Source organism: Anabrus simplex, chromosome 5, assembly GCF_040414725.1.
Source record: "Anabrus simplex isolate iqAnaSimp1 chromosome 5, ASM4041472v1, whole genome shotgun sequence".
NCBI lineage: Eukaryota > Metazoa > Arthropoda > Insecta > Orthoptera > Tettigoniidae > Anabrus > Anabrus simplex.
In genome coordinates, this window is record NC_090269.1 from 112,967,394 (window position 1) to 112,991,365 (window position 23,972).

At 39.7% G+C, this 23,972-nt stretch overlaps 1 protein-coding gene across 1 annotated transcript in view; it reads left to right on the forward strand.

The window, feature by feature from the left end:
* LOC136874385 (uncharacterized) overlaps positions 1 to 23,416 on the forward strand; it is a 79,706-nt gene extending 56,290 nt beyond the window's left edge. The window contains exons 4-5 of the mRNA XM_068227781.1: positions 199 to 256; positions 21,889 to 23,416. Coding sequence (XP_068083882.1) covers positions 199 to 256; positions 21,889 to 22,046 — 216 coding nt within the window. The 3' untranslated portion in view covers positions 22,047 to 23,416. The remainder of the gene's footprint in view (positions 1 to 198; positions 257 to 21,888) is intronic.
* Positions 23,417 to 23,972: the final 556 nt, after the last annotated feature.

The following is a 23,972-nucleotide window of genomic DNA, read 5'->3' on the forward strand; positions in this document are numbered from 1 at the left end:
GTTTGAGCGCTCACTTCATATGCACAGGATGGGGGAATGGAATCCTGATGCTGTTACGACGCTTTAATGGGAGAAAGCTATGCCATATTAATGTACTCCCAAGGGCAAAGTTTGACATGTAGCTAAGTAATTCTTTCGGTTTAAAATCTATTTTGTACCATTTTCTACGCAATTGTAATTTTCTTTTGTATGTTACAGTGTGTAAGGAGCTCAGAGTGTTGCGGTGGTTGTTGCCAGGACGGGAAGTGTCTGCCTTGTAAGTATTATTATCTTACGATTTGCTTTACCTTGCACCGTAGGTCTTATGGCGACGATTAGGAAAGGCATAGGTGTGGGAAGGAAGTGGCCGTGGCCTTAATTAAGGTACAGTCCCAGCATTTGCCTGGTGTGAAAATGGGAAACCACGGAAAACCGTATTCAGGGCTACCGACAATGGTGTTCGAACCCACTATCTCCCAAATGCAAGCTCACAGCTGCGCAACCCTAACCGCACGGCTAACTCGCCCGGTATTATTTATTTAATATCGAAAATCAATACAGGAACCCTATTTTACCAAAGGCATATTAGGGTTATAGTTTAAAATCAGAACAAAGATAATTCTTATAAATTTAGTTTACAAAACATTTTGTTAATGAATGTGAGAAACTGCACATAACAACATTGTCTCTTGAGTACATGATACAGTGGTTTAGAAAATTCCAGGTTACAACCATACAAGTGGCATTGTAAAAAATATCTTTTCATTTCAAACATTGGGCAGTATTTATCAAATGATTCACTGTTTGAATTGATCCACAAAGGCATAAGTAGCTGTTTGTAACGTTAAATTTACAGCGTTCCAAATAAGATTTAAATTTTCCATGACCAGTTAAAAATTGAGTGAAAACAAAGTTCGGCACTAATGCTTTACACAATAGTCGATTTTGAACTTCCAGAAAAAATATTTCTCGCGCAACAGATCTTTTCAAACATGTTCATAAAATATTCCAGTGATCTAAAATATATTGCCTGATTTGTCTTTTAACATAGCATATTGGAGATTTATGGCATGCAATATCCAAAAGAGACGTAGCAGCTGATTTAGCTAATGAGTCTGCTTTTTCATTACCAGTAAACTCAGTGTGACCTCTAATCCAAGATGTGCAGATGTGAGAACACTCCTGAGTTATTGCTCTGATATTGACAGCTAGTGGATATAAGTCATATTTATCGTTTACTGAGTTCAATGTAGTGAGCCGTATCCTGCCGGCCCATAATAGTAATTGGAATATTATTTGACCAAATATGTGAAATTTATTTATAAAGGTTACAGTCCAATATGTTAAAGTATCGTATCCCAAGATAGTTAATACCGGATGTTGAGCAAGACTGTAAGTCGCTGGATGTTGCTTCATATTTTCGTATGACCGTGAGAAAGTAAGCTTACCCACGCGCTGGCAAGGATCGACACGTGTATTACATGCTGACCAAGCAATATTCTTCAGCCAATGGGAACTTAAGGATTTGGCAAACCTGGAGGCTACACCGCGCTAAATATTAATTCCAGGATGACCAACATGCTCTGTGGATAAAGTCAGTTTCTGTAGACAATCGGTTTTCCACAGTTTCTGAAGTTAGATATATTTGGAAATGTATTATAGAAATTGGTGGAAGAGATTTGCTAATGTTTGAGCTGTGTTTTACAAATATATCACAATAAGTATTGTATCATCATACATGACGAACTCTCTGATTGGTGGTTGGTTCAGATACCCGGGAACCCCAACATTATTAGCGTCACCGAAGCTTCCTCAGTAACTCAAGCTCTGGAGAGCGTCACTCTGTAGTTGAAATTTGAGCAGTACGGTTGTACTAATTCGGCACTCTGTAGGAAGTTTGAACAGTGCGGATGTACCAACTCTGTGTCTGGTGGTTGTAATTAACGTGGCGTTATTCCAGAAATAGTAACTGGTTCTCATTGATGCTTCAAATTGTGCAGTCGTAATATTTACTGTGCTTTGACAGAGTTTACTTTTAATCGATAAAGACGGTGTAGTGACCGCTGAGTAACAAGTGTTGTGGAAACGTGCCAGTGTTTCACTATTTCGCGACGGGCGCGTATTCGCGTGGAACTTCCGTACCGAACCGTGGGCTGCTTTTAAAACTGTAATTTTACCCTTTTAGTGAAGTGTGTTATTTATATGTGAATCAGTGTGTTAGCTGATCTGGTAAAAGAAAGGGGTATTTCGGCTCGCAGCATTAAGCAGCGAAGAGATTATCAACTATAGTCTTCTGTGTTCCAGTGAATTGTTTTCCAGCAAGATGATGGATGCACCTGCAGAGGAAGGAAGCGCATTCCCACATGTTAAGGATGTGATTATCATGGTGTAGATCCTAAAATTAGTGGGGATGTAAGCTGCTATCCTGGTATCCCGAGAGTCATCATAAAGTAAGATGCACGTATTATATATGGCATGATATGTAAGTTATGTTAAGGTACTAGGGCAGTGTAGATAGAATTTTCAGTTTCATTTAAAGTAAGCCTGACGGCATGTATTTGTTTAATTTTGTCACTATGGTAGATTCGGATACGAGATTAATGCATGTTTATTTTATTTTCATTTTGCTTTATGATTAGGTGTTTGGGAAAATGAGGGATTGATAGGATCAGTCATTGTTGTAAATATAGTACTTAGAGTAGGATATTCCGAGTTTTCCTTAAATATAGACTAGAAGGGCTAGATCGACAGGTTCATTTCTATATTACGTCAAACACGTATCAATTCATTTTATTTCGTTTATTCAGAGAGACAGGTATAGCTATTTTGCATGATGCATGGTTTTATAGAAGCTGCCAGAAGGAGCTGCAGAACGCCGTTGTTAAATTAAGATCTTTGAAGTTAAGTTGGATTCTGTTTGCCTGATGGTCTGCCAAGGACTTGAACAGCGTCTCGTTATGTGGAAAGGCCAGTAGGATTCATGAGGAATGATGAGATAATAATTGCATGCTTAATTATAATGTATTGGTGCAGGCCGATTGTATGCTTGACAAGATAGAGAGAAATTATGCAGATGTGTGTGTGCCTGCTTAGCGTCTTCTGAGTATATTGTGATCAGAATGGACAGTGTTAATTCCAGACTATTGAGTCTGATGTTGTTAAATGGCCCAAGCATGCTAAGAAGAAATTAATATACGGGAGTTTCCGTGTAGTTGATGATGGGCGTTATCTTATGGTAAGTTGAGTTCTGGCCTGTGTTATCGGCATGTGTGAAAGAGACAGTATTTCCTTGCGGCGGCCACGGGAGACAAAATCCAATCTTTAGCGTAGTGGAGTTCAATATTTCTTTACAGCTCGTAATCTACCCGGAAGTACATGACGGATGACCGCGCTGTTGAGCGTTCAAACGCAGCAGAAGGAGGCAATGTTGCCCATTGCTTTCTTCATGACATCAAGGATTATTTATATGTTTTTCTCTTACAGGATGCTTTTACCTTATTATTTTGTGATTGTATACCTTGTCTCGTTGTTTTTTTTAAGGGAACAGCCCGAGTGCTGATGTATTGTTGGTTCATCTAGTTCTGTCTAGATCTTTTGTAGTGAACCGGGATTCACATTAGAAGCAGTGTAGCATTTAAGACTTTACTCGATATCCGATGTATATATATGTTTAATTTGATGATTTGAATTATTGTAAATATAGTGTAGGATTTGCCCCTAGTATTTTGCATTTCTTACATAGCGTCCAGTGCGTCTTAATTATTTTTCTTTCCGTCGTAATTTTTTATATAATGTAACTTTGATTTTACGGAAATAGATTGATGATTCTCGGGAGTAACTTAATTTTGAAACCGTATCGTTGGGATGCGATAGTGTGAAACTCCATACCGAAACACCACATGGCAGTGTTGGCATACACTTGTTGCCATAAAACATAAACATTGGACTATGAGAAGATACTCAGTCTTGATTTTTATATATGTTCTTTATTGAACTTGTTTTTCTTTTAATGTCAAATTTGTATTATCACTCATTTAACGTTTCTGATTTCGATTTATTTTATTACTTTGGGTTCATTTTTTATAAGTTATTATTTTTTTTATTCAATTATTTTCGTGTGATTTGATCGGGGATATTTGTTAATAAATCCATCTTACCCCCTATGATTGTTTCTCATTCGTGTTATACCTCCATTTCCTGTCATTGATTGCTATTTTAGTGTTGAACTTCGACTTTTATCCTGACCCAATCGACAACCAACCCACACTCTGCCCAACCCTGAGTTAGTCGGATGTTCATACAGGAATGGAGGCATCGTCCTAGAGGGTATTTACCCCTGGGTACGGTACATATATATTTGGCGCCGCAACTAAGGGCAAATAGACACTTTGGAGTATGTTCGTATCCCGCTGGGAGTATTTTTGTGTTACCCAAAGATGTCTAGGTTGTTCTTACAAACTTGGGCAGGTCAAATTAAGATTTGCGAGAGTGAATGTGATTTGACAAGCTATTCCGAAGGCTAGATAGGATTAGGATTATGGTTCGAAAGCTGGAAGAGACCAATAATTGGTATCCAGATAATGATTAAATTTAAGAAAGGTAGATAGGTAATTTCGAACCATAGGCGCAACTTAGGAATCTGGCAACCTAACGTTCAGACAACTTGAGTCTAGAGTCCCATGTTCAGTACTACGAATGATAGTAGGCGGACATGAAAGGGCAAGATTTCATCGGAAATCGTGTGTTTAGAAAACAGAGTAAAATCTAAATGCAGTACGTTAGGAACATCGGCAAAAAGTTTGATTTAAATTATGTTAGGAAGAATGAGGAACATAGCCGATAAATAAGGCGTGTCGTAGTAGTAAAGGAACTCTATTTGAGTCAGAGAACTATAAAAAGATTTCTCTAATGAGGTAAAGTGGTCGATGACGTGTCCTTCAGACATGTGTTGATCTTGACATAGCCTGGAATTTGTGTGCAGATCAAATTTCAATTGCCAGTAATGATAATTTTATTTGATTTAGAGTAAGGCTAGGAACTTAAGAGCGCCTCAGTCTTAAGAAAAGAGTGATGATATTTGCAATGAATGCTGATGATTCAGGACTGGTAAACCTATGCTGGAATATTAGTCTGGAGTCGGAGGTATTTATCGTAAATATGGTCCAGTACTGTTGTCTAGTACTTAGATTAGAGCCCAAAAGACAGGAAAATTATTAATGTTTGGATTTAAAGAATTTGGGGCTACGATACTTGTAACTTCTTTTTAAAGTTATGATAACGCGTTTGTTTGTTATGCGCGGTAGAAGATAAATATCCCAAATCATAGTAAGCTTCTATATGGCGAATTTTGAGGCCATGTTTTCTTGATATTTGATTAACGTAAATCATAGAAGCTTTTCAGTAAAATAAATGGTTTTCGTATGGAGTACACAAGATACGGTATAGGATACTAGGTAGTGGCGAGCATCCCTGCGTTTTCTCAAATACGTATTTGGTATGGCGATGACGATAGAGGAGTTGTTGGCGGAGATGGACAGAAGGGATCAGGAGCGTATGAATGAACTTTCGAGTAAGTTGGAGGAGCAATTTAAACAAGCTGCAGATAGGACGGACGAACAATTTAAACAAGCTGCAGATAGGACTGACGAACAATTTAAACAAGCTGCAGATAGGACTGACGAGCAATTTAAACAAGCTGCAGATAGGACTGAGGAACAATTAACACAGGCGGCGGAGAAAACTGAGGAGCAACTTAAGGTGGCGACTAATGAGTTACAGGGGAAAATTGACTTCGTTCGTACATGCTGTTTAGAAGGCATGGGAAAATTAGAGAAACAGCTAGATACAGTAGAATTTAAAACACAGACGCAAATTGAAAAGATCAGAGATTCTGTTGAGGAAATCGCCGATCGGGTTACAGAACACATGACTAGCACAGATAAGCGGCTGGGAGACTTATCGCATACAGTAGAAGAAGCCACAGCAGAGATTACACTCCAGCGAGGCGCGATTGACAAGTTACGGATTGACACGGAGACGAGGTTGGAAGAGTTCACCGTGGACATCAGTAAACAAATTACTGAAGCTCAGCAGAATACTGAAGACAAAATTAATTTGAAACTTAAGATGAAACAAATGGAGACTGAGGAAAGAATGAAGGAAATAGAAACTCAGATTCGATTGGAAATGAAGGAGGACATCGCGGAGACAGGCAAGGAAGTCAAAGACATGATAATGGCTGATCGGGAAAGGAACAAGGAAGATCTACAGGTACTTGGTTCGAGTCTGGAGACGTGGACAGAGGTTTCACAGAAAAATCAAGTGAAGATAGAGGTTGTTGAGAAGGAAATCGCCTACATGAAGGATAAGTTAGAATTGTTGGATTTACGAACGGATAAAGAACTTAGTAAATTAAAATGTACAGTGCAACAAACCATTATAGAGAAGGCACCCAGTCAAGTTAGCGATAACGTTGCGCTGAGCGATCTTTTACAGTTACCGCGTCAGGAGGTCCACTGTTCAACTCCGAATGAAACACATAATGTTCCTATTTACAATATTATGAGGAGCAATGAAGAAAAACCACGGAAGTTTACAGGGAATGATGAGAGAACACCTAAAGCTTTCTTGCGTGAAATGGATGACTTTTTAGCAGATTACAAGGTACCACCAGAGCGTAAATTAAGGACAGTAGAAAGATTTCTAGGCGAAACCGTGGCTGAATGGGCGAATGCTTTCCGTTATACATTTACTACATATGAGGAGTTTAAGGAGGCATTTCTTAAAAAGTTCTGGGACGTATCTACGCAGCAATCACTGAGGATGGAATTGTATTCACGTAGATATCCGGCTACTACGCCAACGAAGTATTCTCCTTTTTTCATTTCTCAGATGCTAAAATTTCGTGATTTAGACATGCCCCCAAGCGAGAGCGAAATTATAGCGGCAATCTCTCGGCAACTACCTCTTGAAGTGCAGAGGACGTTAATTGCAGCTAATGCCAAAACTGCAGCAGAGGCAGAATTGACTTTAAGACAGTTAGACTTAACATCTAGTCAAAACCAGCCAAGGTTGAGGCATGTAGAGGCTATCCATACGGTAGGGGTGGAAGAAGGAAGTAATCCACCGAAAGTAAGGAAGAGAAATGATTATCAAAACTTAGGGACTCAAACAGCGACACATGAGCAAACCAACAGGAGTGCTGTACATCAGGATGGTAACTGGCAGCGGAGAGATAGAAGAGACCAGTTTCGAAGAAATAATTATCAAGGTAACAGCCTAAATCAGCGAGGATATAGCTATCCAAATGGAAATAATGGGAGGACCTATAGATATAAGTATAGAAACTATGGTGGACCCAGAAGACCATATTATCGTTGGGACGAGAAGGAGCGAAACCCTAGAGGAGGAAGAGGCAATTACCAGGAGAACCGTGACCAAAGAAGAGAAGAATCAAGACAATACGTTGAAGAGTTGAGAGGAAAAAGGCAGGAGGAAGACCGGTGGAGAGGAGCCATACAAGCTAATGGTAACGAAGAATGTCACGGAGCTGAAAGTGTTGCGTACAGGGAATACCGTGTAAGGCAACAGGAAAACAGGTTGAATCCCAATGCTCCTAATTATGAGAGTCGAGGGACGGACAACAAAAAAAAAAGCACAATAGATGATGAAGAAGATAGCCTGGATTTGACCAATGGGAACAATAATGGTTGGACCGTAGTCTCTGTAGACAGTTGGATTGTAAGACCCGAGGATTTATTGGAAGAGGAAGTATCACAAAATTATCATTCGGTAAAGCGCTTACCCGTAATATATACTAGAGTTGGTCATTTACGAGTAAAAACTTTGGTGGACACTGGAGCGTCGATTAGTGTGGTATCTCAGGCATTAATTAGTGAATTGAAATCACGCATGAAGGTACTCACTATTCCTATATCAAAATTGAAAGTCAGGGGAATTGTACCGGACAAGACAGCTGTGTGTAAGGAGCAGGCTCTTTTGGATATTCAAATTGGAAATTTAACTATGTCACATCCCTGCGTAATTCTACCAAAGATGGAATTTAATTTAATTCTTGGTGCAGATTTTCTTGGAGAATACAATGCCTTGATAGACATGGGAAACAATAACATTATTTTCCGAACACGAAATTCTAGTGAAGAGTTGAGATTAGACCAGGTTGAAGAGAATGTTGGAGATGAAAGAATTTGGACAGCAACTGTAACTGAGGGAAAAGAAGAACCTTTTGAGTTTCCAGTAAATTTTGTAGAAAATTGTAATGAGCTCGCAGAATATTTTGAAGCCATGACGTTAAACTTAGAAGCCGAGGAGGATGAAAAATTTTCAAAATTGTTACCAGAGAAGTTAGCAGAAGCACCAGTGAACGAAGAAGCCCGTGGGAAAATGAAAGAAATTTTAGAACAACATAAGAATGTATTCGGATCAAAACCAGGAAAAATACCTAACTACAAGTACAAAATTATTGTGAACAACTGGGAGCCATTTAAACAGAGACCATATCCCATTCCCGAGAAGATATTCCCTCAGGTGAAGGAATTGGTAGATGATATGGAGAAGAATGGAGTCATTACCAAATCGCCCACACCATTTTTGAGTCCGATCTTGGCTGTTCCAAAAGCAAATGGTTCTGTGAGGGTATGTTTGGACGCACGAGAGGTTAATAAGCGCCTAGTCCCCGAGTATACGCAGGCACCAGCAATTAAGGACATTTTAAAGAGGTTCGGAGGCATGGAGTACTTCGGCACCGTTGATTTAACTTCATCATTTCATCACATTGAATTACATCCAGAATCTAGTATGCTAACTGGTTTCATGTTTAACAACCAGACTTATCACTTCTTACGTTTGCCCTTTGGGTAAAAAAACTCAAGTTCCGTTCTTATCCGTGCATTGGAAGGCAATTTAAGTCCAGACATAAAATCATTTACTATCATCTACATCGATGACATAATTTTCTGTTCGAAAACAATCGAGGAACATTTGGACAAAATTGACCGACTTTTGGCAGATCTTAATCGCTGCAATTTCAAGGTAAATCTGGAGAAATCTCATTTTTGTAGCAGGAGTACCTTATTTTTGGGCCATGTCATCGATGGAAAAGGAATCAAGCCTAATCCGGCGAAGATATCAGCAATACAAAATTTTCCTAAACCTACTAAAATTAAGCATATCAGGCAGTTTTTAGGACTTTGTCAATTTTTTTCGGACCACTGTAAATCATATACAGACACTGTAGCGCCATTACAGGAGCTTTTGAAGGTGAACAACAGATGGAAATGGGGAGAGGATCAAGATGTGGCTTTTAGAAAGACCAAAGAGATGCTGGCGAAGGCAGTGAAGCTAGGCTATCCTGCATATGACCGTCCTTTCATAATTCAAACAGACGCTTCAAATGTGGGCATAGGAGCGGTTCTGTATCAGGAAAATCCAGAGAACGAACCCAGGATCACTTATTTGGCATTCACGAGCAGGAAGTTACGTAACCATGAGTTAAAGTGGACTACAACGGAACTAGAAATGCTGTCTATCGTAGTTGCCCTAGGTCAGTGGAAGAAGTATATTTATGGATTTCCGATCATCATTAGAACGGACCATAAGGCATTAACTTTTATCCTAAAATCCAATGTAGGTAGCGACAGGGTGTACAGATGGTCGTTATTTGTACAACAGTTCGATCTGACACTAGAACACTGCCCAGGCAAGTTGAATACCGTGGCAGACGCACTCAGTCGAAACCCGGATGAAGTTGAGGCTACTGTAAATTTGGCAATGTTGGGCGAAGAGGACCAAAACATTTTGGACAAGTTACCAAGTTTAGGCCAAGAGCAGAAAAATTATGGACCAACCAAATTACTGATTGATTATTTTAATAAGGAACTCGAACCCGGCACCCCAGGTTTCATCGAGGCACAAAAGAAGGCATCCCAATATCACTACTTTAATAACCTTTTGCATAAATTTATTGACGAAGAACATACTAAATTTCGTATTGTTGTTCCACCAGTGTTCCAGATGGACTTGATATGGTTAGGGCATCATACCACTGGACACGCGGGTATTGAGAAAGTTACAGCTACGTTACAGGAAACATTTATTTGGCCAAGAATGAGGCGCATGATTCAACAAGTCTTGCGAACCTGTGACACATGTCAGCGTATCAAACCTAACACTTTCCTACTAAGACAGCAACCAAGAGCTGTATTGCCCACAATGCCCAGGAAACTGTTCGCAATTGACTATTTTGGAGCGTTACCTGCAGGACGTCGTGGTGTGAAATATATTCTAGTATGCATGGATGTATTTTCTAAGTATGTAACTTTGTGTCCTGTACAAAAGGCCAACACGAAATCCGCACTACATCAGATTAAAAATAAGATCATTCCGAGAATGGGTAAGCCAGAAAGCATACTAAGTGATCACGGTCCACAGTTCACCTCGCCTGCTTTCAAGAGGGAGCTCGATAGGATGGAGATAAGACATGTGTTGAGTTCAGTGAGACATCCGGAGTCTAACCCGAGCGAACGTGTTATGAGAGAGATAGCAAAGTACTGTCGGATCTTCATACCAAGAGAGCATTGGAAATGGCCAGATGTAGTTCCAATTATCATGGAAAGCATTAATTCTACCAAGCATGAAAGTACCGGACAGATTCCCAGTATTATTCATCTCAACGAATACCCACAGCGTCCATGGTACGAGAAAATTCAATGTCCAAATGACCCAAGGCCGTCTGCAGAATTATGCATACGAGAGACTGCAGAAAAATTAAAGGCTCAGGCAGACAAGAGGCTACGCAGAAGCAGGAACAGACGATTTCATAGACAACTGCGGGTTGATGAACTTGTATTGGTAAAACGTCCTCAGAGCTCAGATGTGTCAGCGCGCTTCTGTCAGAAGTTTGCTGAATTGTATATAGGTCCATATAAAGTAACTCAGGTATATGGAAATAATTCCTACAAAGTTTGTAGCTTAGACGGATCTACGGAGAAGGTTTTCAATGCCTCAAACCTTAAGCTTTATTATCCCAGAGGTCAAATTAGAATAGACGACATCCCAGAAGAAGAAGAAGAAGAAGGAGAGATGGCAGAAGATGAGAGTGAAGATGATGGAGAAGAAGAAGAAAACCCGAATGATGAACCTGTGATGGTGGATGCAGATGACCCGGAAGAAGACACGGAGAATGTCAACTTCGCGCAGATGGAAAGAGACAATTATTCAGAAGAAGAAGATTGTGAAGAGTGTGGTGGTGTGCAGAGACGTTTTCATGCGTTACTTGACATCTACTACAACATCCGCCAAGATAATGATAGACTGTGGGAAGAGAATACAAATTTGCGAGATGGCAAATAGTACTAAAGGAAAGAGATTGCATATATCCAGATGATAATAAATAGTAAAATAATACATTAAGAAAAAAAAAATATTCCATATTCATTTTTTTCCCCTGGTAAGAGGAGGATGAGCCGTATCCTGCCGGCCCATAATAGTAATTGGAATATTATTTGACCAAATATGTGAAATTTATTTATAAAGGTTACAGTCCAATATGTTAAAGTATCGTATCCCAAGATAGTTAATACCGGATGTTGAGCAAGACTGTAAGTCGCTGGATGTTGCTTCATATTTTCGTATGACCGTGAGAAAGTAAGCTTACCCACGCGCTGGCAAGGATCGACACGTGTATTACATGCTGACCAAGCAATATTCTTCAGCCAATGGGAACTTAAGGATTTGGCAAACCTGGAGGCTACACCGCGCTAAATATTAATTCCAGGATGACCAACATGCTCTGTGGATAAAGTCAGTTTCTGTAGACAATCGGTTTTCCACAGTTTCTGAAGTTAGATATATTTGGAAATGTATTATAGAAATTGGTGGAAGAGATTTGCTAATGTTTGAGCTGTGTTTTACAAATATATCACAATAAGTATTGTATCATCATACATGACGAACTCTCTGATTGGTGGTTGGTTCAGATACCCGGGAACCCCAACATTATTAGCGTCACCGAAGCTTCCTCAGTAACTCAAGCTCTGGAGAGCGTCACTCTGTAGTTGAAATTTGAGCAGTACGGTTGTACTAATTCGGCACTCTGTAGGAAGTTTGAACAGTGCGGATGTACCAACTCTGTGTCTGGTGGTTGTAATTAACGTGGCGTTATTCCAGAAATAGTAACTGGTTCTCATTGATGCTTCAAATTGTGCAGTCGTAATATTTACTGTGCTTTGACAGAGTTTACTTTTAATCGATAAAGACGGTGTAGTGACCGCTGAGTAACAAGTGTTGTGGAAACGTGCCAGTGTTTCACTATTTCGCGACGGGCGCGTATTCGCGTGGAACTTCCGTACCGAACCGTGGGCTGCTTTTAAAACTGTAATTTTACCCTTTTAGTGAAGTGTGTTATATATATGTGAATCAGTGTGTTAGCTGATCTGGTAAAAGAAAGGGTATTTCGGCTCGCAGCATTAAGCAGCGAAGAGATTATCAACTATAGTCTTCTGTGTTCCAGTGAATTGTTTTCCAGCAAGATGATGGATGCACCTGCAGAGGAAGGAAGCGCATTCCCACATGTTAAGGATGTGATTATCATGGTGTAGATCCTAAAATTAGTGGGGATGTAAGCTGCTATCCTGGTATCCCGAGAGTCATCATAAAGTAAGATGCACGTATTATATATGGCATGATATGTAAGTTATGTTAAGGTACTAGGGCAGTGTAGATAGAATTTTCAGTTTCATTTAAAGTAAGCCTGGCGGCATGTATTTGTTTAATTTTGTCACTATGGTAGATTCGGATACGAGATTAATGCATGTTTATTTTATTTTCATTTTGCTTTATGATTAGGTGTTTGGGAAAATGAGGGATTGATAGGATCAGTCATTGTTGTAAATATAGTACTTAGAGTAGGATATTCCGAGTTTTCCTTAAATATAGACTAGAAGGGCTAGATCGACAGGTTCATTTCTATATTACGTCAAACACGTATCAATTCATTTTATTTCGTTTATTCAGAGAGACAGGTATAGCTATTTTGCATGATGCATGGTTTTATAGAAGCTGCCAGAAGGAGCTGCAGAACGCCGTTGTTAAATTAAGATCTTTGAAGTTAAGTTGGATTCTGTTTGCCTGATGGTCTGCCAAGGACTTGAACAGCGTCTCGTTATGTGGAAAGGCCAGTAGGATTCATGAGGAATGATGAGATAATAATTGCATGCTTAATTATAATGTATTGGTGCAGGCCGATTGTATGCTTGACAAGATAGAGAGAAATTATGCAGATGTGTGTGTGCCTGCTTAGCGTCTTCTGAGTATATTGTGATCAGAATGGACAGTGTTAATTCCAGACTATTGAGTCTGATGTTGTTAAATGGCCCAAGCATGCTAAGAAGAAATTAATATACGGGAGTTTCCGTGTAGTTGATGATGGGCGTTATCTTATGGTAAGTTGAGTTCTGGCCTGTGTTATCGGCATGTGTGAAAGAGACAGTATTTCCTTGCGGCGGCCACGGGAGACAAAATCCAATCTTTAGCGTAGTGGAGTTCAATATTTCTTTACAGCTCGTAATCTACCCGGAAGTACATGACGGATGACCGCGCTGTTGAGCGTTCAAACGCAGCAGAAGGAGGCAATGTTGCCCATTGCTTTCTTCATGACATCAAGGATTATTTATATGTTTTTCTCTTACAGGATGCTTTTACCTTATTATTTTGTGATTGTATACCTTGTCTCGTTGTTTTTTTAAGGGAACAGCCCGAGTGCTGATGTATTGTTGGTTCATCTAGTTCTGTCTAGATCTTTTGTAGTGAACCGGGATTCACATTAGAAGCAGTGTAGCATTTAAGACTTTACTCGATATCCGATGTATATATATGTTTAATTTGATGATTTGAATTATTGTAAATATAGTGTAGGATTTGCCCCTAGTATTTTGCATTTCTTACATAGCGTCCAGTGCGTCTTAATTATTTTTCTTTCCGTCGTAATTTTTTATATAATGTAACTTTGATTTTACGGAAATAGATTGATGATTCTCGGGAGTAACTTAATTTTGAAACCGTATCGTTGGGATGCGATAGTGTGAAACTCCATACCGAAACACCACATGGCAGTGTTGGCATACACTTGTTGCCATAAAACATAAACATTGGACTATGAGAAGATACTCAGTCTTGATTTTTATATATGTTCTTTATTGAACTTGTTTTTCTTTTAATGTCAAATTTGTATTATCACTCATTTAACGTTTCTGATTTCGATTTATTTTATTACTTTGGGTTCATTTTTTATAAGTTATTATTTTTTTTTATTCAATTATTTTCGTGTGATTTGATCGGGGATATTTGTTAATAAATCCATCTTACCCCCTATGATTGTTTCTCATTCGTGTTATACCTCCATTTCCTGTCATTGATTGCTATTTTAGTGTTGAACTTCGACTTTTATCCTGACCCAATCGACAACCAACCCACACTCTGCCCAACCCTGAGTTAGTCGGATGTTCATACAGGAATGGAGGCATCGTCCTAGAGGGTATTTACCCCTGGGTACGGTACAGTAGCTTGTGAATCACTGAAGATTCGTATGATTATGAAGTGGCAGTGTTTTGTCTTTGAATGAAGGGCAAAGTTGAGGAAATAGTTTTATTCATTCATTCCAATTTTCCGGTTTTCTCAATGCAGTTTACATGAAGTACCGGCCGTTGTGGGTACTTCATTTCAATTTAAATTCAGAGTTTTAAAGTTGGGAATTACATTCCAACTTATTCCAGGGTGTCAAAGTGGGGAATTACATTCCAACTTATTCCAGGGTGTCAAAGTGGGGAATTACATTCCAACTTATTCCAGGGTGTCAAAGTGGGGAAAAAATGAACAAAACTACTAAGTTTCTAAAATTTATTTTGGTGTTCCTTGAAGGTAATCGCTACGCTTAGCTGTACATAAGGCTGGGGAAGTGCCCGTGCGGTTTGGGTCACGTAGCTATCAACTTGCATTCGGGTGATAGTGAGTTCGAACCCCTCTGTCGGCAACCCTGAATATGGTTTTCCGTGGTCTCCCATTTTCATACCAGGCGAGGACCTTCGTTAAGGCCGCTGTTACTTCCTTTCCACGTCAATCTCTTTCCTATCCCATCAAACCCATAAAACCATCTGCATCGGTGCGACGTTAAGCAAATAGTAAACAAACAAAAAAATGGAAAAATAGCGTACAATATTTGATATGTTTTATTCTTAAGGGTTTGTTTCAGGCAATGCCACACTAGAACATCAATCCATTAGAAGTTATATGTTTGAAAGCTGATAAAATTTAATTAATTCCTTATCATTCTTCTTTATTTCAATGCCAGGCTGAGTAGTTCGGACGATATAGCGCTGGGTTCGATCTCGATTAAGTTGAAAGTGTTCAAATACAACAATCTCGTGTCGGCAGATTTTCTGTCACGTAAAAGGGTTCCAGTCGGACAAAATTTCCGGCATCTTAGCGGGGCGTAAGATTAATAACATGATTCTCTTTGTTTCAGTAGCAAATATTCCTCATGACATTGGGATAGCCGTACACCAAAGAAACTTAGGGACATTGCTAACTGGTTAGCATCCTGGCCTTTGGTCCAAGGGTTCCCGGATTCGATTCCCTGTCCGGTCGAGGATTTTAGCTTCCGTGCGTTATTTCCTCTGGCTCGTGGACTGGGTATTTGTGCTGTCTGCAACATTAGATCTCATCCTAGTCAGAGCTCCATCCTCTCAGACGCGCATGTCGCCATTGGGCGTCATGTTGAAAGACCTACACTAGACCTCTCCGGAGGCCAGACGCCAGTAATAATAATGATGATGATAATATTAATAATAATGTATTATAACATGATTTCGAGACGAACTGAGAAAACTTTGGCACACATTAAGTCCACTGCAGGGCTCTCGCAGTAGAAGAAAGATTTATTTGCAGTTTTCATGCACCAGAATTTGTAAAGTAACTTGCTAAAAATGCATAAAATAACGTTTAAGTTTGTTTGCAAGGAAGTAGAATTCTCAGACAAACATTTGAAGTTATAGTCGCTTAGAACAGTCTTGAACTTCAGTATTTCACACTCAAAACGCTAAGCTGGTTTGGGCACATAAAGCGAATGAGTGATAAAAGAATGCCAAAAAATGTGATGGAAATGCAAATGCAAGGTGGTGGTGGTGGTGGTGGTGGTGATTATTGTTTTAAGAGGAAGTACAACTAGGCAACCATCCTCTATATAACACTAATCACAGGGAAAAATGGAAGGGGTCCGACACTTGGAAGAATGAAGATATCGGCCAGAGAAAGACAAGGGCCACGAAGGGCGTGAAAATGAAAGGCTCCCTAGACCTCGCAAACCTAATAGCGTCGGGGTCGGAAAAGAACAAGAGTTGACCAAGAGAGGTCGGATAGGATAGATGAAAGTGAGGAGCCTGGCACAAGTAAGTGGAAGCAATGCCAGGACTCAGCTGAGGGCCCCGTGGTCGCCAGCCCACGCTCCAAAGTTCAGAGCCCTTGAGGCCCCTTTTAGTCGACTCTTACGACAGGCAGGGGATACCGTGGGTGTTATTCTACCGCCCCCACCCACAGGGGGAGCAAATGCAAGGAAGGAGTGGCCGCGGATGACCACGATTGAGATGGAAGGACACAATCCAACGCAGTATTACAGAAAGAAACCTGGACTGGGACACACTGCTGGAGGACCGAAGGAAGCGAAGGGGAACCATATTTGCCCCTACCCTGTTACAGCTGGATAATGGGAAATGATGATGACGATGGTGATGGTAATACAACATTTATGTAACTCTTCTGAGAATGTAATGTGTATTAAAATACCCGTATATACCGTTATTGTAAGAGACATGTTTTGATATTGTACTTCTACCAATGCAAAGAATTAATGCAAGTGATTTCTGATCACTCAAAACAAAAGTGAAGCAGTCAATAGCATTACTGAATTATGTCTGTAATGACAGTAAAGTAAATTTTCTTGTGTCACTGGTTACGTAGCGTGTTCATTACCTTCCACTAGTAATTTAATTCTTTATAATGTTTATTTCGTCCGCCTCTGTGGTGTAGTGGTTAGCGTGATTAGCTGCCACCCCCGGAGGTCCGGGTTCGATTCCCGGCTCTGCCACGAAATTTGAAAAGTGGTACGAGGGCTCGAACGGGGTCCACTCAGCCTCGGGAGGTCAACTGAGTAGAGGTGGGTTCGATTCCCACCTCAGCCATCCTCGAAGTGGTTTTCCGTGGTTTCCCACTTCTCCTCCAGGCGAATGCCGGGATGGTACCTAACTTAAGGCCACGGCCGCTTCCTTCCCTCTTCCTTGCCTATCCCATCCAATCTTCCCATCCCTCCACAAGGCCCCTGTTCAGCATAGCAAGTGAGGCCGCCTGGGCGAGGTACTGGTCATTTTCCCCAGTTGTATCCCACGACCAAGAGTCTGAAGCTCCAGGACACTGCTCTTGAGGTGGTAGAGGTGGGATCCCTCGCTGAGTCCGAGGGAAAAACCGAACCTGGAGGGTAAACAGATGATGATGATAATGTTTATTTCAATCCCTCGAATTTTTGTACAAGTTTGGGATCCTTCAGCTTTTCTGAGTTGATGCTACACCCTATAGGACTCAACGCAGATAGATAGTTCACTTTGAAATGTGAACCATGGTACTACAAGTCTAATGCCACAACAAAACATCTCTTTGACGGAAGTTAGAATACAAACACCGCATGATTCTGTCTGTCATAAGGAGCATGCTTTAAGCTTTCGTTCGGTGTCACTTCTTTTAGTTTAACGTAAGGTCATCCATTTGTTTGCAAGAAAGTAGAATTCTCAGACATATATTTGAAGTTATAGTCGCTTAGAACAGTCTTGAACCAGCCCCATCAGGGACGCACAAATTATGGTACATGCAGAGGACCGGGTGAGTTGGCCGTGCGGTTAGGGGCGCGCGGCTGTGAGCTTGCATGTGGGAGATAGTGGGTTCGAATCCCACTGTCGGCGGTCTTGAAGATGGTTTTCCGTGGTTTCCCATTTTCACACCAGGCAAATGCTGGTGCTGCATCTTAATTGAATCGATTATTTCAGAAAGCAGTCAAGTGCCAAAAAATGAAAAAAATGAGTTAATTGCAGAATATGTTACTAGGAGGGTATACGCATATTTTGGTGTTGAAACCAGTCAAGAAATGTCCTCCTATAATGATCTGGCATTACCCTGAATTTCGTATTTAGTTCAGAAACCAGTTAAGTGACATCACTTGGCTGGTTTCTGCAGTAAACTGCTGGTACATTTTGTGATGTGCAGCAGCTTGCCGGTTGGCGCTGCTGTTCTGAATCCAGAACAGCTAGCTGTTCAGCTGTTTATATTGTCATTGTTGTGTTTCTGGAATTGCATGTTCGTAGTTTTGTCAACAACTGATTGAAAAAGTGTTTCTTTTGTTTAGTGCAGTGTTTTTATAATAGAAGTGATATGTCTGAATGTTCAGAAGACGAACCTGTATCAAAAAGGAAATGAGGAGTGGTAGACACACAAACCCACACGCGTAATATTATTCGAAATGCCAGGATAAAAGGAGGTTATCTTTCTTACTCAGGAAAGGAAATACCTGGTCTGAGCCCTACATTATTCTTTGTTATTGTTTGTTTTATGTGCCCATCAATATCAAGAAGATACGTGACCTAAATGCCTTAAAACCTTACATGATAGGATATGAACAGTTTTAGGACATAATTTTACAATGGCCTACTACAGGGACAGAATATGGTGTGAAGTTCGTTTATGAGGATTAATCACCTCCTGTCATAATAATCAGGCATTGCTGATTTCATCCTTTTAATAATTATATTTGTAGTCTAAACCTATTCAAATATTTTCTGTTTCTACAAATATGGAGTTTATGACAAAATCCTTTCGAAATTCAAGAATTATCGCACAAAAATATGTTTGCAACACTCGTTTATTTCAGAAACCAGTTAAGTGGAAAATGTTTCGGATTTTTTTACAGAAAAGTTAATAAGCACAAAATAGTTTTCCTTAGATAGAAAGTATTAAATAGTATAATACTTTCAAGCTAAAATATTAAATCCCCTACCATAACATTTTGTCTGTTGCTAGACAGTTTTTTTTCATTTTCCCAAAAAATGACAGACTTGGTGCTTAACTGGTTTCTGAAATAATCGATTCAATAAAGGCCACGGCCGCTTCCTTCTCACTCCCAGACCTTTCCTATCCCATCGTCGCCATAAGACCTATCTGTGCCGGGCTGAGTGGCTCAGACGGTTAAGGCGCTGGCCTTCTAACTCCAACTTGGCAGGTTCGATCCTGGCTCAGTCCGGTGGTATTTGAAGGTGCTCAAATACGACAGCCCCGTGTCGGTAGATTTACTGGCACGTTAAAGAACTCCTGCGGGACTAAATTTCGGCACCTCGGCGTCTCCGAAGACCTTAAAAAGTAGTTAGTGGGACGTAAAGCAAATAACATTATTATTAGACCTATCTGTGTCGGTGCGACGCAAAAAAAAAAAAAAGAACCATGCAGAGGAACCATGGGACGCCAGATGACGCTTCACCGATATCGACATTTCTATTTCAGTTGTGCCATTTCCTTGACTAATTTTGTTCTCCTCTGATCCAGATAGATTAGGTTTGTCGGATCTAAATAGTTCCTTAAATTTCCTTTCTTTCAAACCGCTCCCCTTCCTTTGATCCACCGTCTCTTTCTTGGAGGGATGGTGGTGGTGATTGTTGTTTTAAGAGGAAGTACAATTGGACACTAATCAGAGAGAAACAATGGAAATGATCCGACACTTCGTAAATGAAGGCATCGGCCAAAGAAAGACAAGGGTCATGAAGGGCGTGAAAATAAAAGACTCCCTACGCCTCGAGTACTCTAATACCATCGGGGTCGAAAAAGAACAAGAGTTGACCAAGGGAGGTCGGATAGGATAGATGAACGTGAGGAGCCTGGCACAAGTAAGTGGAAGCAATGCCAGGACTCAGCTGAGGACCCCATGGTCGCCAACCCACCCTCCAAAGTTAAGAGCCCCTAGGGCACCTTTTAGTAGCCTCTTCTTTCGCACGCGCGCGCGCACGCGCGCGCGCTCTCTCTCTCTCTACGTATCTCCTTTCGCATGAGTAGTGTTTAGAGAGGCGTCCCATGCCGAATTCTTTTTGAAACTTCCTATTTTGTGCTACCACAATAATATGCTCTCTAAATCCATTAATAATACTCTTTTGTAGGCAGGATTCTAACACCGGGTAAAAAACAAAACAAAAAAACAAACAAACAAACAAACAAACAAACAAACAAAAAGAAACAAGGAAAGTATAGTTGGGCCCACGGGAGGTGGAGTCTGACATTTGAGTGGTGAAAGCAGTAACTACGAAGTATGCTGTGTTGTCGTAGTTACCTCAAGCTGCAGCATATAGTAGTCCGCCTCCGTAGCGTAACGGTTAGTGCCATCCTCGGAGGCCCGGGTTCGATTCCCGATACGGCAGGAGAGCTGGTATGTGGTTGAAATGGTACAAGCAGCTCACCTCCATTGGGGGTGTGCCTGAAAAGAGCTGCACCACCTCAGGATGAGGACGCGAGTTGTCCGGCTCCACGACACAATACGAAGCTTTACATCAAGAACTGCAGGATAATAGAGTGAATGTATGGTGAGATGTTTACCAAACAGACGATATGATGACGTCGGAATGGATGAACTCTGACTACAAACTGCCGCATTAAATGTTCATAAAACCGTTGAAAATGGCAGGAAAAACAATATGACTAGGACAGGCGTATCAAGGCGAGTTATCTGACCTATTTATAACGAATGTTGCGGGGTCCTTTAGTAATATTATTATTAAACTCTGCTAGCTCTTTAGGCTTTCTCAATCGTGAATCGGCGATATCATAATTTAATGTAATGTTGGAAATACAAAACTAGAATAGGTAGGTGATTTCTAGTATTTAGGATGTATCTTATACCAGGATGATGCGACAGTCAGGGTGCAGCGAAATTAAATCTCAGCTCGCAGTTGCGATCAACAGTATTATGTAAGAAAGAAGTCCGCTCTCGGACGAAACTATTTACACTGGTCTGTTTGCAGACTAACTTGAGTGAAAACTGGATGGACTTAAGGATATCTTATTTAAAAGTTAGAAGGAAAGTATCGAGAATGATCACTAGTAGTCCAAACAAATGGGAACAATGGCAGGAGGGTACTTGAAATGAGAAGATAAAGGCCGACAAAGGAATGCGCTCGATGTATGAAACGGTACGCTAAACCGTCTTCAGTGGTGGGATCATGTGAAGACAAGGACCTAGGAGAATAATGAATTTGGTCAAGGAGGGTAAGAGAAGCAGAGGGAGACCAAAACGATGATGGTTAGATTCAGTTTCTAATGATACAAAGGTAAGAGGTAAGGAATTAAAGAAGGCCACAGAGTTAGTTAAAAATAGAGAATTATGGAGGCGTTTAGTAAATTCACAGAGGCTTGCAGACTGAACGTTTAAAGTCCTAGCGGTCTATAAGGAATGCTTGTGTATGTATGTATAATAATAAGAACGGTATGAACTCACCTACCGAGTTGTAGACCTTCTGAAGGGGTGTCATTTAGGTGGTCTGCTTACCAGTATACCAGAGATCTACCAGCAACAGTGTTTGATCACCTTTCAAATAGACTATCTCAGCCAGGATTGAACTCGCGAACTTGAGATAATCAAGCTGACACACTACGATTGCTCCACCGAGGCAGTTTGCTATTATTATTATTATTATTATTATTATTATTATTATTATTATTATTATTATTATTATTATTATTATTATTATTATTAACTTGAAACAAAGAAGGTCATTTTGTGGTTCTAAATTTGTAAGACGATTTATGTTGTTGTTACAGATGCAGATTCCTGCTCAAAGGAGGATAATCCCTGCTCTCTTCACCAGTGTCCTGAGGACCAGACGTGCTACTTGCATCAAGTGCAATGTGTACAAGCACCCTGTCCCCCAGTACCGGCGTGTCGCAGTTCAGACTACGAAGACTATGACATTTCATAAGAAAAGCTGCTTTGTGTTTTTATCTTTTATTCCACGACCAAAGTTAGTGAAGGGAGGCCCTGTCCAGGACAGGATATGATATTCTTATCTGTTACGAATATGTCTAAGGCACTCGAAAGCTTAATTGTTTTTAACATACGTCTGAACTTGAACATCTAGCTCATTTGTACTAACCCTCTGTTTTGAGAATGCAAAAGTGCCTAAAGAAACATGTATCCAAGAGTATTATAGAATGTTGCTTTTACTCAAGACAATATATTTACATATAGTCTGTAAGTTGGACACAATACTGTCAAAGTAATTAAGTAGAAACAAATTAATTAATTTGTGTGTAGTATGATTTATAATGTTCCGTTTCTTATAGAAAGATCACACCATGATTTAAATTTACTTAAAATCATATAGATTCTGGTTTTTGTGACATAAAGCATGCAGAGAAAACGAAGAATTTTGTATTAAAGGAAAGAGGTTGAATACCGAGTCAACTTAAAAAAAGTATACGATTTTCTACATTAATCAGTTACTACTTCAAAAATAAGAAATAAAAAATAAGAAAATATCACAGTCCTTTAAAAGTAACATCATACAGATCTTAAAAAAACTAATAGGGTGTCCCGTTTACTACAGTATTTAAAATGTTAATTATGAAGAATATATCTCTACATACAACCAATAAACAGAGCAAATGGAATTAAATACCGGTACATGAAATTAATTTAAGGATATTATAGATTACAGTAAATGCCAAAATGTTTACATATTTGGTACAAAAATACGCACTTCTCCTTAACGCCTGTTATAAATACATTGTCTAACTTTAATTTTCTACAAAAAAGAATAAGTATATATGTACTGTGTATGCAAGAATCATAGTCCAACTATTTCAATTGGAGCAATACCATACTTTGTCTTAAAATAAGGAACTGTTGTATCATATATTCTGCGTTCATTGCTGTGGACATTTCAATGTTAATAGTCAAAATACGCTTCAGTATTCTTCTTCTGGGATAAGTTTGGAGATATTTTTTGTGCAAGTTAAATACTAAGAATTGCATAAATATCAGGTTTAGATATTATGTCATATAATTATTAACAGCTCCATATGATAGTGGTGATGAGGGAGAGAAGTATTACGTACCGGTACGGTATATTAAACTTTGTATCAAATACTACAAAATATAGGGTTTAAGATTAATTTGTTAAACACAATTATTAATGCCCATACAATGTATTGTTGCGCAATATGAAGTCCCTTCGATGTATTTGTATTCAGATCAAAATCCTGAATATTTGTTGAGTAATAATCAAATTGGGCTGTTAAATATGAATTTATTTATTTATTTATTTATTTATTTATTTATTTATTTTATTCATGATATTATAAACAAAGTAATATTAAACTGATGGATATCATGCTCATAATAATATTTAACGATTTTCCTCACGTGTACGGTAAAATTACAACAGTTATTTTCTTGCTTTGATGCCAACAAAATAATTTCAATTCATTCTCTTTTGGAATTATACTAAAAACTCACAGATAACTACAAAACGGATAAAATTATATGAGACTGTGCATTGGATGTTTTATGAAAATATTTCTGTTCGCATACAGTTAACCTATTATAGAAAAGTGTTTACACATCATTTTAGTAAAGGTACAGTTTGGATATCGCTTGCACATGAAATTAAATTTGTGACGAAGAATTTTAATGTCCGCCTCTGTGGTGTAGTGGTTAGCGTGATTAGCTGCCACCCCCGGAGGCCCGGGTTCGATTCCCGGCTCTGCCACGAAATTTGAAAAGTGGTACGAGGGCTGGAACGGGGTCCACTCAGCCTCGGGAGGTCAACTGAGTAGAGGTGGGTTCGATTCCCACCTCAGCCATCCTGGAAGTGGTTTTCCGTGGTTTCCCACTTCTCCTCCAG